The sequence below is a fragment of the Apis laboriosa genome, unplaced genomic scaffold (assembly GCF_014066325.1).
Source record: "Apis laboriosa isolate Shangri-la unplaced genomic scaffold, ASM1406632v1 scaffold281_cov141, whole genome shotgun sequence".
Taxonomy (NCBI): Eukaryota; Metazoa; Arthropoda; class Insecta; order Hymenoptera; family Apidae; genus Apis; species Apis laboriosa.
The window spans coordinates 364,248-378,871 of NW_025222646.1; the positions used below are offsets into that span (position 1 = coordinate 364,248).

General features: G+C 19.0%; 1 protein-coding gene across 1 annotated transcript; it reads left to right on the plus strand.

Annotated features, from left to right (window-relative positions):
* Window positions 1-222: 222 nt before the first annotated feature.
* Window positions 223-2,682, plus strand: LOC122714125 (odorant receptor 4-like). Its single transcript, XM_043935192.1, has 8 exons — window positions 223-327; window positions 471-588; window positions 1,136-1,397; window positions 1,730-1,846; window positions 2,019-2,109; window positions 2,195-2,340; window positions 2,431-2,563; window positions 2,632-2,682. Exons 1-8 carry the CDS (start codon window positions 223-225, stop codon window positions 2,680-2,682), a joined length of 1,023 nt encoding a protein of 340 aa, XP_043791127.1.
* The last annotated feature ends 11,942 nt before the right edge of the window (window positions 2,683-14,624 follow it).

A 14,624-nucleotide genomic window follows, 5' to 3' on the forward strand; every position in this document is an offset into this window, starting at 1 on the left:
TTAATTGTTACTTGTTACAACTAAATTTACTATTATTATGTAAAAGAATATTTTAGTATTTATAATTAATGATTTGTGAAATTTTATTGAGATCATTATTATTAATTAATAATTATTATTAATAATATTGTAATTGTAAATTAGCTATTTTATAGATTGAAATACTAATTTAATTTTTTCGAAAAAAAGATTTTATTTTAATTTTAGGTAATGTCATTCATAATGTTAAAAGTGGACATAAATTTAACATTGACTTTATTGTCTTATATCTCGTGTACGTGTATTTGCATTATGAAATATTTTAATTATTTGCTTCACATTAAAGATGTAAGTATAGAAAAACATGGATGGATATTATTATTATATTATTATTGTTATATTATGATTGTTATATTATTATTGAAATTTTGAATTGTTTTATTTTGAATTTTAAGAATATTATATTAAGGTATTATTTTTCATAAATATAGATAAAAAACTTTCTAGATGAAATTAAAAATGATTGGAACTCATTAAGGAATATAGAAGAGCTCCGAATCATTCACGAATACTCTAAAGTCATAAAAAGGATAACAATATGTTTCGTTAGTAAGCGGAAACTTTTTATTTTCTTTATGATCATTTCATAATTTCATATAACTGTCATGTTATTCAAATTATTATTCAAATTCCTATTACTATAAATGTTAAAATATAAAATATTTTCGTTTAAATTATACGAACATAGATCGAACAGAAATTATATTGATTGCATTGAACAAAAAAGTTCGAATAAGAATAATCAAATATTGAGCCTATAGGTTTATAGATATCAATTGCATGTATAATAGTAATTACGAAGAATCGATCGAGCATTCATAACATGTTATTAGTCGTTCATTAAATCGTATTTTCGCAGACATTGTTTTCAATTTCTTATCTAATACATTATTATGAAAAATTAATGTTCATTTCTATAATTAATAATAATTAATAAATAGTTTTATTTATATTTTCATCACATGCATGAAAAGTGACAATATTTTCTTACATAAATGTTATTATTATACATAAGATTTCTTATAATATTATTTATGATTTCTGTGTTTTATTGTAATTTTTATATATAATAACTGATTAAATAATATCATTACAGTTATTATCGTGCCACTACAGTTAGTATTCTTTTTGAATACATTCGGTAACGATATCCTAAATATTTTGATTCCTTTAAATCACACTCGCCCACGGACAGTTCCAATCGTAATTTACTATTTCATTGATCAGCAAAAATTTTTCTATTTTTTTGGCATGCATTTGAATATTATTAGCAGTTTCGGAGGATTAGGATATATCGCCACTGAAACAATATCTATGGCTATGATACAACATCTTTGCGGATTGTTAAAAATTACTAGGTAAAAAAATTAAAAAACATAAATCTTATTAAATTAAAAAAAATTAAAAATTATTTATTTTAAATTTTAATTATAATATATATTATAATATATATTAATTATAATATATTTTATATTAATTGAATAATTTGATATAGTTATTCAATATTTATTGATTAATATTTTTTAAACATTTTTTCAAGCATTGATATCATTATTGAATTGTTTTAAATTCTTGATTGGAATACATATTAATCATAAAGCATTTCATATTTTTATTATATAATATTTGTTTAATTTCAATTATTTCATTTATCTATTATACATGTGATTTCTTTTAGTTTTTTTTACAGCTTTCGTATAACTCATACATTTGTTGCAAACATACCAAAAGTATCTTCTACAAAAAGAAGTATAATAATCCGCCAAAACGTCATGTCAATCGTGTATTTACATGTAAAAATCAAAAAGTTAGTATCCCATTATCAACCGATAATCATAAATAAGTCTCTTAAAGCATAATAATATTTTTTTATAATAATATTAAATTTTTCATTTATTTCTTTTTATATTTATTTTCATTAAAATCTTTAAAGATTAATATTTACAATTAATGAAATTGTTTTTTTTCTTTTGTTAAAGTTATATCAATTGGATTCAAGAAAAGATAATCATAACTTATGATTTATTAATATTATTAGGTTTAATTGCATTTAGTATTTTCATTTTCGAAGTGAGTATCAAATGTGTGTAAATCTGGATGATATAAATAATAATTAATCATAATAATTGATAATTGTAATTATTTTCTGTCTTAGCTTGCCAAATCAATAACATCCAGAAATAATATGAAAGAAATATTTTCATCTTTAATTTTTGTAATTTGCATTACTATTTATGGATTTATTCCAAATCATTTTGCACAAGAGATAATCAATCATAGTTCTAATATTTTTATAGACGCGTGAGTATTTTTAATTCATGAATACATTGAAGAAAGATAATTTAATAATAATACAATAATAATAATTCATTAGTTATAAACTAATTTTAGATACAACACGGAATGGTACAAGCTCCCAGTAATAGAACAAAAGATATTATTGTTCATCATGCAGAACAATTTGAAAAGTCTTAATTTTGTATTATTGGGTTCCATGATTGCATCTTATAATGTATATGTAACGGTAAAAATGATTGAAATAATATTTAATCTTATTATGTGTATCTGTTTACCGAAACTGAGTTATTTCAGATACTACGTACAGCATTCTCGTATTTCACGGTTATATATTCTATGGATTAAAAAACTGATGAATAATCGTATAATTGATTGAAAATGACTATTTAGAAAAATCTGTCTTATTCAAATTTTAAAATATTGATCATATTTTAGCAAAAAGAAATGAAATATTAATAAAATAATATTAAAAAATAATAAAATTAGATTTTTATATATACTTATATATACTTGAAATCAATCAATTTTTTTCCAACCAATTTGCGATTTTATTTTTTTTTTTATTTATTCTAAAGATAAATTTATGATTATGAAATATAAATTTATGAGAGAAATAAATTCGATCACTTTAATTTTGACATGTGAATCAAGAATATTATTTTGAATAAGTTTTTCTTATAGATTAATTAATAGTCTTTTATACTTTTTGAGATATTTTGTAAAAAATAATTGGTATTATTTTTTATGGTTTTATTATTTAATATTTATTATGGTATATTAAATTTCTATGATGTGATATGCATCATTTCTTTAATTTAATATTTAATATTTTATATTAATTTCAAATTTATATCTAAATTATGAATATATAATTTATGTAAATTTATATTTTTATATAATTGAAGAAATTATGAATTACTGTAAATTTATATATGTTTAAGAGATATTAAATAATGTATATTTTTATATATAATAAAGATAATAGTTAAAAGAATTAAAAATTTTTTATAAATCATAAAATCAATTATATCAATAAGTTAAAAAAAAAAAAAAAAAGAATTCTAACAAAAAAGAAAGTTATATCAAGAATGACAAAAACATAAGATTAACAATTGAAAAACAGGAATTTAACGAATAATTAAAAGATTAAACAAATTAAATAACATATTTCAAAAGATATATTGATTCATAAATTAATATATCTATTTTTTATTATATGAACACTTTTTGCAATTATATCTATTTTTTTTTACCAAACACAATAAAATTATTTTATATTATTATTATGAATAATGAACAATTATAAAAACTTTATCAATAAAAAATAAATATTGTATATTTCTCAATCTTTATTTATAATAAATAAATAATGGTTCTTAGTTTGCTATTCACGAACAATTTCAACATTGATAAACAAATTTAAATTTGCTGGGTTGACGTTATCTGCATGATTTACTGAAAAAAATGATCAATGCTACTATTGGATTCAAAACACAAAAATGTTCTAATTTATGAATAAAAATACTTACTTACTTACGTACTTCTAAAAATACTTACGTACTTCTTTAAAAATTATTACGAGATTAATGATATTCCAATGATATACATATATATATATATATAGGCATAGCGGCCAGCAATCAGCAAGATTTCTCAAATGTGATTTTATATTAAAGCTAAGATGTTTTTTCGAATGATACAAGAAAAAAGACTAAATAAATTTTGAAAATTGAGAATATAAAATAAAAAATATTTAATAATACATAATAATTCCAAAAATATATTTACATATTGCTATTTGAATTTATATATGAATTTTTATTTGAAAATTATTTCTTATCAAATTGTTGTTTTTTCTTCTTTTTAATCTGGAAGATTAAAATTTTTTTTTATATTGAAAAATTAATTTTTTTATGAAAATGTATGATAAATTTATTGAAAACATATTAAAAATTCTTATTTTGTAAATTTCAATGTAAAGTTGAAATTAAAAATTAAAAATTAAAAATTTTTTAGAAAATATGATATTAGATTTAACTATTTTATGATATTTATTTTTTGGTTTTTATTTTATTTCATTCTTGTCAATGATACTTTTCGCGATAATTAGGTTTCATATATGTATATATAAATTAAATTTATATAAATGTAAATTTTATATTTTTTTTTAACAAATTTGAATTCAGTATAATGATTTAAATATCTCTAATTTTCCTGTGAAATTTTTTTCTCCTAATTTTATAATTATAATATTTTATAATATATAATTTATATCTATCTGAAAAAAAAATAATGAAAAATATATTTGGCAAAATAATTTATAATTATTTACTATTGATATTTTTGAATTCTATTCGTAAAATACTATCGAAAAATATAAAAGAATTTTTGATACAATTCGAAAGTTGTATTGGGACCATTGTTATCTAGAGCCTAAAAATTAGTAAGTTGCTTCATTATTGTCATTTTTATGATGTTTTTCTTTTTTGTTATGACTTACTGTTTCTCATGTATTTGTTTTTTCTGTTCTATGTCAATATCTTCTATATCTTTTGTTTCTCTTTCTTTCTATCTTTTTTCTTTGTCATTGTTTGTTTTCTGCTTTTTTAAGAATTCGTATTTTATTCCGCGACGATTCGTTTGCAATCTGCTCATGCGAAAGATTGTCCATTCAAATTTTCCAATTTTTCCAATATATAAAAAAATGTAAATAATTTATTTATTAAGAAAAAGTGTTTATATTATATTATAAATAAATTAGTTAAAATTTATTTATAAATAAATTAGTTTAAAGTAAATTTGTGTATGTGTGTATGTCTGTGTGTACTATTTTTTTATTTTATCAGAATGTGTGATTCTAATATATTAATTGAAAAAAGTGATATAAAAGTGATATTTTAAATAGTAAATATTTTTCCATTGATTAGACAAATCAATAGAAAAATTAATTATAGGAATATGTAATAGGAAATATGTAATATGTAGGAATATGTGCGAAAAAAAAATAGAAATCAAAAGTCATATCAACATTCAATTTCCGTTCACATTTAAAATAAATTCATCTAGAGAATTTATAGAATTCATCTAAGAGAATTTAAAGAATACGAAATTCAAATAAAATCAAAAAGAAGAAAGACTCATAACATGAAAAGTCCTGGTATGGTATGGTCTCTCAAAAAACAAACAGAATATAAAATATATGGATATATTATTGAAATTATGACATCATTTTCATTGGAAAATCAGAATTTTAGAAATCTCATTAAGAAGTGTTCCTCCGAAATCGAAAAATACCAAATTCATTGAAGCAAAATCAATAATAAAAGAAAATTTTAAAAATATAGAGTATATTTGTATAATAACAGATATTTGGTCAGGAAAAAGCGAAGCTTCTTCGGTGTAACAGCTTATTGGATTTCACATGATTACGAATGTAAATCGGTAGCACTTGTATGTTATCCATTTATAAGAACACGTTCTTTCAATGTAATGACTGAGTTATTGTAAAACATACATTCAGAATTCTATTTAAATTCATAAAAGATTGTTGGTATTATTACTGATGATGCAACTAATTTTTCGAAAGCGTTCAGAATATTTAGTTTAAACAGCAAAACAATGAATAAAATGATATCAGAAAGATATCAGAAAATAAAGATAAAGAAGAACCAGTGGAAAAAAAGTCTTCAGAAGAAGAAGAGAAAAAAACGAAAGAAGAAAAAAGATAGAATGTTTCTTAATCTCCTTTTTCCACAATATTCAGCTTATAACTTGTATGTTAAATTTGTGTGATTTCAGATATGATCTAAAAAAATGAAATACTTTTTCAAATACATAATAATGTAATAGAGAAATGTAACGCATTGTGAAGAAAGGTCAATCTATTAAATGTATTGAAAAAGTTATTGTCTTTGAAAAGACCAGGCAGGACATGGAATTCCATGGATTCATTACATCAATTATTGATATGTAAAAAAAAAAAAAAAAAAAATAACTGCAAGTATAAAATTCTCGATATCAAGTAATATATCAACATAGTATATAAAATGTATATCACCAATCGCCGAAGCAATAAATATAGTACAAGATAAAAAACATATATTTTATGGCTTCTTATTTCCAAGTATTTTATGTCATGAATATATTTTATTTTTAAAAATATTAGAAAATAAATATTGACAAGATTTACCTATTTCTTAAAAAAGAAGATATAATAGAAAAATAAAAAAAAGAATATGAAAAGAGGATAGAAAGAGAACAAAAGACAAGAAAATAAAAGAACACAGAAAAAAGAAAATAAAGAAATGGAAAAGGAAATAAAAATATCATGAAAAATCTACAAACATCAAGTAATATTGTTTTTATATTAAAAGATATTTTAATTTTTAATATTTTATATTATAAATATTGAATATTAAATTGTTATTTATTGTTATTAAATTAATATGAATATTAATATGAATATTAAATTGTATTTACAAGACTATTAGAAAAGAAATTTGCTACGTTGTCAAGAAGATTATTTCTGTGAGAAATAATATAAGAGAATGAAACTATGAGGAGACGATAAAAGATAAAATCAAAAAGAATAGAAGAAAAGAAACAAAAAAGAAAAAGTAATAATATGTAATAATATAATGTAAATGAAATGAAATTTAAAAATGTAATAAAATAATGTAAATGAAATAAAATGTAAAAATATAATGCAATAATATCAATAAAATATAAAAAAATGTAATGAAATAATATAAATAAAATATAAAAATGTAATAAAACATAAAAATATAATAAAATATAACGAAATATAAAAATATAATGAAATATAAAAATATAATAAAATATAAAAATATAATAAAATATAAAAATATAATGAAATGAAATTTAAAAAATATAATGAAATTTAAAAAATTTATATAGAATGTAAAAATGCCAGCCATAAATAAAATATATAAAATTTCAAAGTGAAATTTTTTTTGTATTTAATTTCTTAATTTCATTAACAAATTAATATTTTATTAATAAAATTATTAATAAAATTTTTAAAATAATTTTTGTCTTTTTTTTTTTTTCTTAGAATTCAAACATTGCCATGAAATGTAGCAACTAAAAGATTATTTATTATTTGTTTTTCATTCAAATTCAAAAAAAAATATTTTGTAAATAATAAATAAATTTTTATTTTTAAAATTATTTAAATACATTTTTACAAATAAAAAATTAGTTCGTATTTACAATTAAAATATAAAAATATAATATAATTAAAAAATTAATTTTATTATATTTATTATTTTATATATTTATTACTTATATATTATATATTTATTACTTATATATTATATATATTTATATTATTATTTATATATTATATATATTTATTATTTGAAATAATATTTTAAATAAAAAAATTTTTTTTCCAAATAAAAAGTTATTTATAAATAAAAAATAATAAATAAATTATTTTAGGAATATTTATATGATTTTTATATAAATTAAAATTAAACATTATTATTTAATCATTATTTTATTTTAAAAAAATTTATTTATAAAAAAGTAAATTTTAAAAATTATTTATAAAAAAGTTATTATTTACAATTAAAATATTAATTTTATTTATTATTTATGAAAAATAATAAATGAATAAATGATTAAAAATTTTTTATTTTTGACTATTTCGATGCCTTTGATAAAGTTGAAATCACAGTTATATTAAGTAATTTTTTTTCGTAGTTATAATTGCCCGCTCTTTAAATAATTCGAATAATTAATTCGACGTTGAACTATTCAAAATTTGAATAACGTTATTAGTTATTAGTTGAAATAACTTTATTTAAAACTTTAAATAATTTTTTAAATTGTTAATGTTTAACATTGTGCCAGATTCTATCTAAAGTTTCGATGGATGAATTTAAATTACAATTTGTAATCAGAGTCCTAGAGCTCATCTTAGATAATAAAGTGACCTGGACTTTATATATGAAACACTTGAAAAAATCTTATCAAGAAATTAAACATATTAAAAATATTAGTCAATAATAACTGGAGGGCCGATCAGAAAATCCTATTTGAGACATACAAAACAGTAATACATTTAAAACTAGATTCAATCATATAATTCAGTAAAACACAGTAAAAATCATATTTAAAAATAATAGAATCAATATAAAACATAGCCTTAAGCCATAGGTATTTATTACACATGCCTAATAAGTGAAATTTTATTTAAAGAAATGACTCTTGAAACAAGAAAAAGGTGAAACAACAAAAATTTCCTCCATTTCAAGCAATCCCACTTTCAAATAGAGGACATTAAACATTGAGCTAAACAAGAAACTTAAATTATTAACTATTTTATATTAGACAAATTCATTCTAAATTCACTTATAATTAAAATCATTCTCACTATAAAACAAAAACAAATAAAAATAATCTTCTAATAATAAAAGTCATATAAACTGATAGTCTAGCTAATTTCCCAAAAAATAAAACAGAACACAACATGAAATTCATGGAACTAAATAACTATTGTGTCAACTTCGACTTTTTACAGATTTATTAAAATCAAAATTGGGATTTTGATCAGATTTAAATCAAATAAGATATGCCATTATGTCAAATAATAAATCAATAAAAATAATTTTAAACAAATATTAATCTTCTGACATTAATCTTCATTTCGGAAGATGACATTCTAGAAATCTTAGAATTCTAGAATAATTCATATATTCATCAACAACTTATAGAACTGACTTTGGTCAGTTTCTATGAGTATAATTTAAGCTCTAAACATAATAAATAACAACAAACATGAAATAATAACTTACATACAAGAGATTTACACAGAACTTTCGAAATAAAATATGAATATAACTATCATATCAAGGAATACTGAGAAATGAAAGAGCAGTAATAAATGAAGAGAGCAATAATGCAGTCAAAGAAACCATAACTCTTTCATTGATTGAAAACCCACTTACCCTAATTCTTTATCAAGATATTAAGATGTTAATTACATAAAAACAGTCAAAAAATGAATAGAATAAAAAATGGATCATAATCAAAAGAACAAAAATTTACAATCAAATTCTTCTAGCAACGAATATTATGCAACAATTTAAATAGAAAAGAAAAGATGATATTATCTAGACTAAAAAGGGGCCACATAAAAATAATTCATGAACATATCTCTGTAACTTATACCAAAACCAAATAATAACGATTGACCACATATTGTATGAATGCAAAACAGCAGTTGAATAAAGACAGAAATACAATATAAAACAATTATTAACAGATACAATACAATATAATATGACTATTATATAATAGATAGATACTATATAATAGATCAGAACTACGTACCAGACATAATAGATTATTTTAAAGAAATAAAATTCTTCAATATATAAATCATCTAAACCAAATCGCTATGATTTGATAATGATTTTATAAATGTGATGAAAAAAAAAAAATGCTTTCCACTGGACAAAAGACAAAGAAAATGATTTAGAATATAAGTCAAATTTGATTCGCTCATATGCAAATGCAATATTCAAATACATATTATATCATATATTTTATAAACAATTATTAATGAATCATTAATATGTACAGTTTGTATGATATAAATTAATACTAGAAAAAAGTTACATTTAATATGATCAGCCGAATAATGTTAAATGCATTATATACAAAGAAATTGTTGGGAAAAAAGTAATGTCTTGTTTAGAATTGATTTCAAAAATTTAAGATTGAATCTAAATGGATGGAAAAAGAAAAATTAATATTTTCAAAATTGATTGATAACGAAAAAAAGAAAAAAGAAATATTAGAATATAATTTATGATATAAAATGCATAGTATTATATTAATAAAACTAATATATAAAAAGATATATAAATATATCTAAATATAAGATATATATAATATATAAAAAGGTATAAAAAGATTTCATTTAATTTGTATATAATGAAAAAGAATTCATTATGTTTTAATATAACATATATGACTCGTTTATTTTGAATATATCCTAATTTCATTTATTTTAAAATCGAAATATTTAAAAATTTTGGTTTTAATAAATTTAAAAATATTGTTAACTGATAACATGATAGTATAATATTTTTGTGTTTCTAAGAGTGTATAATTTACTAATCCTATATTATATATATATATAATAACATAATAAATATTTAAAAAATAATTTTTTTGATGGCTAGAAATATTATAAATTGAGTATGACATAGTATAATTGAAGAAATCTTATTTTTATTTTTAAATTTATCTCTCAAAAGATTAATGCATTATGTTTAAAATGAAGACAAAAAAATATGATTTACTTACTACAATATTATTCTAAACAAAATTAAATATGCTTGCTAAATCAAGGAAGTTATTAACTTCTTTAATTTCCTTTAAAAAATTTCTCGATTATATAATAAAAAAAGTTTACAATAAAAAATATAAAATACAATAAAATATAATATATATATAAGTAAGTATATATATATAAGTAACACTAATTTAGTTAGTAAATATGAACATGATAATATCTCGAAATTATGGACAAAAAATTAAATAATAATATAATAATAAAATAATTTGACAAATAGTAATTTATTTATACCATTAGTTTTTCTTTATCTAAAAGACAATATGAACAGGAACAATTTTCTATAGAAAAATCCATCCAATACAATCATCATCAAACATTTTTGTAAGCTTAAGTTTCAGTATTTGAAAAAAACAAAAAAGCTTATTAAAATCGAAATCATATCTATAAAAAAATTAAATTAATTCATCAATATCTAAAAGAATATATAATTGGAGTATTGTGTTAGTAAAATCTCACTCGCCCAAAAATATAAATGTTCTAGAAATTGCTCGTGCTTATTTTTTATCATTTTATTATCACTTATTAAATACGTGCATCAAAGAGAGAGAAATAATAAGAATTAGTGAGACATTACTTTTTGCGTGAACATATATTAATTGAATTTCGTATTATTTTTAAATGTATGTATCTGAATTTTTCTATATTATAAAATGAGCTTTACAAATTGTGTGTTGTATCGCAATAGTAGCACATTTTAATTTTCATTCGATTCTGAAACTTTTAACGAAACTCATGAGATTCAGATTATAACACGACTACAATGACATTATTTTTAAGTTGAAAATTTTTTAGAGATTTATAAATGTCCATACCTTAGATTTATTATATAGTATATAGTTATTATCTTATAGTTATTATAAAATTTATTTATTTTTTTCTGCATTCAATAACCAAAAATATAACAACTGATTTTGTAATACCGATTGATTTTCTGAAGAATAATTAAGAATAATTTAATGAGAGATAATAATTATCTCCTTAATCGAAACTTGAAAAAAAATTTTGAGATCTTTCTCCATTATTCACTAGCAAGAATGTTTTACAAATACGGAATGAAATCGTCAATGTATTCTTTGATTAGTTTTTCAAATAAAAAGATTAGTGATACTTTAACATGAAGCAAATCCTAAGAAGATAGAATCATGTCACTTGACAACATCAAGCACTCATCAGTAACAATTTTTTTTGTATGAACAGATTGTAATCATTTTAAATAAACTGTGTCATTGAATATAATTATTATTATCGATAATGTAATTAATAAAATTATATAATAGCATAAATTACAAAAATAACTTTAATAATTTTTAATTTAAAAAATCAAAACATTAGAATTACAAATTTAAAAAAAAATCATAATATTAGAAGAATGATTAAAAATTATTAAAAATAACAAAAATAACTTTAATAATTAAAAAAATCATTAGAAGAACAATTAAAAATTATTAAAAATTGCGAAGATAGTTCTAATATTAATTTGGCTAACGAGTATAATATTAATGGTTAACAACTATGATATTAATAAAAAATCATAGAGAGATGCTGAAAGAATATCAATATGACAATTTTCAGGAAGCTGGAAGTATTTAAAAATGAAACGAAATTGTTTTTCTAGACGAAAATATTTGTGTTTAATTATACATGGATATTGGAGAAATATTAGTCAACATTATAATAGATAATTTATTAAAAATACAAAATTAAGATATTGAACAAATGATATATTGAATAAAGTGATATTATATAAAAATAGTTTTATAGAAAAGAATTTAAAAAATCCTTGGAATTATATATTTTTTAAAAACTTATTTCGGCGTAGCCTTGAGACTTGAGACAACATTTTTTAGCCATGCAGCATCATCTTACCTGAGAAAAATTATTACAATTATTCACAGATTTTTTGGGAATAGCGAATTCCGTGAATGGCATAGTTTCTTAGATTAATTCTAGGAATTTTTCTTAGATTGAAGGATGTCATTCACTGTGCTTATGTGTCCTATGGAAGATCCGAATGAATATACAAAAAGTTTTAGAGAGCACAAATCAATAAAAATCAAAACTTAAATTTTTAAATTTTACACTATTAAAATAATTTGAACTGTTAAATTATTAATTATTAAAATGCGTTTGAATTTTTGAATTTTGTAATCTTGAACTAAGAAAACTTTTAAAAACTTGTAAATTTATTTAGAACGTAACTTTCATGAATATATGAACTTTGCTTTTGATCGTTTAAAAAGAAACTTTGTTAACAGCGAACTTAATAATAATTTTATTACTATATACATAATTTTATGAACGAAAGATAATAGAAAAAGCAATAGAAATTTATGAAGAAATCGGTGACCCAATGAATTTTATTTCAAATCATAATTATTTTCAGATATTTAAAAAGAGATACAATATCCATCAACTAACTTTTCACGGGGAACAAACTAATACAGATCGAAATATGCAGAATCATTTATTTTTTATTTTAAATTCTTTATTTTATATTCTTATTTTATTATTATATATTTTATATTATTATTTTATATTCTTATTTTTTATTTCAAAAATTTAATAATAAAACATTGACGAAAATAATACATGCAATATGGACGAAAATAATTATAGAAAATTATTTAACAAGACATCAGTCTATGAAGGTAAATCTTGAGTGGAAGATAAGAAAGATCAAATCACTATTTGTTGCATTTTGTATTAATACTACTGATACATATAAATTACTTCTACTTTTTATTTATAAATATGCTATTCCATGTTTAAAATATTACAAAATTATAGAGAAATATTTTAAAATATTATAGAGAAAATTTATTCGTTATATACAAATATTAGAAAAACATAGGTTAAAAAAAATTGATAGAAAAAACCTTTTATGATTTCAACAATTTTCAAAAACATTATATATACAAATATTACAAAATTATTTTATTAAAATAAGGAAGACACTTTTTGTAATCAATAATTACAAAACTTTTTCAAAAATCCAGAAGATATAATGAAAAATGAATATTAAATTGCTATTATTATTTTTATCTCTAAATGCAGTCGATATAAGAAAATTGTAAGTTTGTGAAATATGAAAACTTTTTTACATATAAGTTACTTTAGCAGATATATTTATATAAAGTAAATGTAATAAATTTTATATATTTATATAAACATTTAACATTCTTTTTTTTATTAACTATAATGCATTTTATTTTTCTTTTCTATAGGTACTCTAAAGAGAAATTAAACAATTTTATACAAATTATATTAATTTAATTTATATGAAACATTGATCACTATCAAATATTTATAATTCATGGAAAAAGTTCTCAAATCATGAAGACAAAAAATTTCTAAAATTTTATTATTAAAAATTTTTAAAATATTTTTAAAATATTTTTTTCAAAAAAATACTCAATATATAGAAAATAAATTTTATTTGAGAATATAAATGATAAAAGCGAATTCAATGGAAAGGTAAATGAATGATATTTTATATTATAAATTAAACACATAAACTGAAAAACATTATTTGTATAACATTATTTAATATAACATATTTAAATAATAATAAACTATTATAATATTATATAAAAAATAATATTATTTCTCTTTATTATTTTTATTATTTTATTATCATTATTATTATTTCACTATTATTAGATTATTATTTTATTATTGTTATTATTTACATACATTATTATATTATATTAAAATAATATAAAAAAATATATATATAAAAAATATAATTTTATCTAACTTATTTTTAATTGTACAAATAATTATTTTTATCAGACAATAGTTTTTATGAAATGTTATTTCTTAAAGTAAATAATTATTTTTCAAATAAAATAAAAATATGTATAATTATATATATATATTATAAAAAAATAAAATA

Excerpts from the sequence above, each read along its gene's own strand:
- LOC122714125 (XM_043935192.1), top strand. The coding sequence starts at position 223 with ATGTTAAAAGTGGACATAAATTTAACATTGACTTTATTGTCTTATATC. Across the intron at positions 1,398-1,729 it reads GGATTGTTAAAAATTACTAG|CTTTCGTATAACTCATACAT; the intron begins GTAAAAAAATTA and ends TTTTTTTTACAG. Across the intron at positions 2,341-2,430 it reads TCTAATATTTTTATAGACGC|ATACAACACGGAATGGTACA; the intron begins GTGAGTATTTTT and ends AACTAATTTTAG.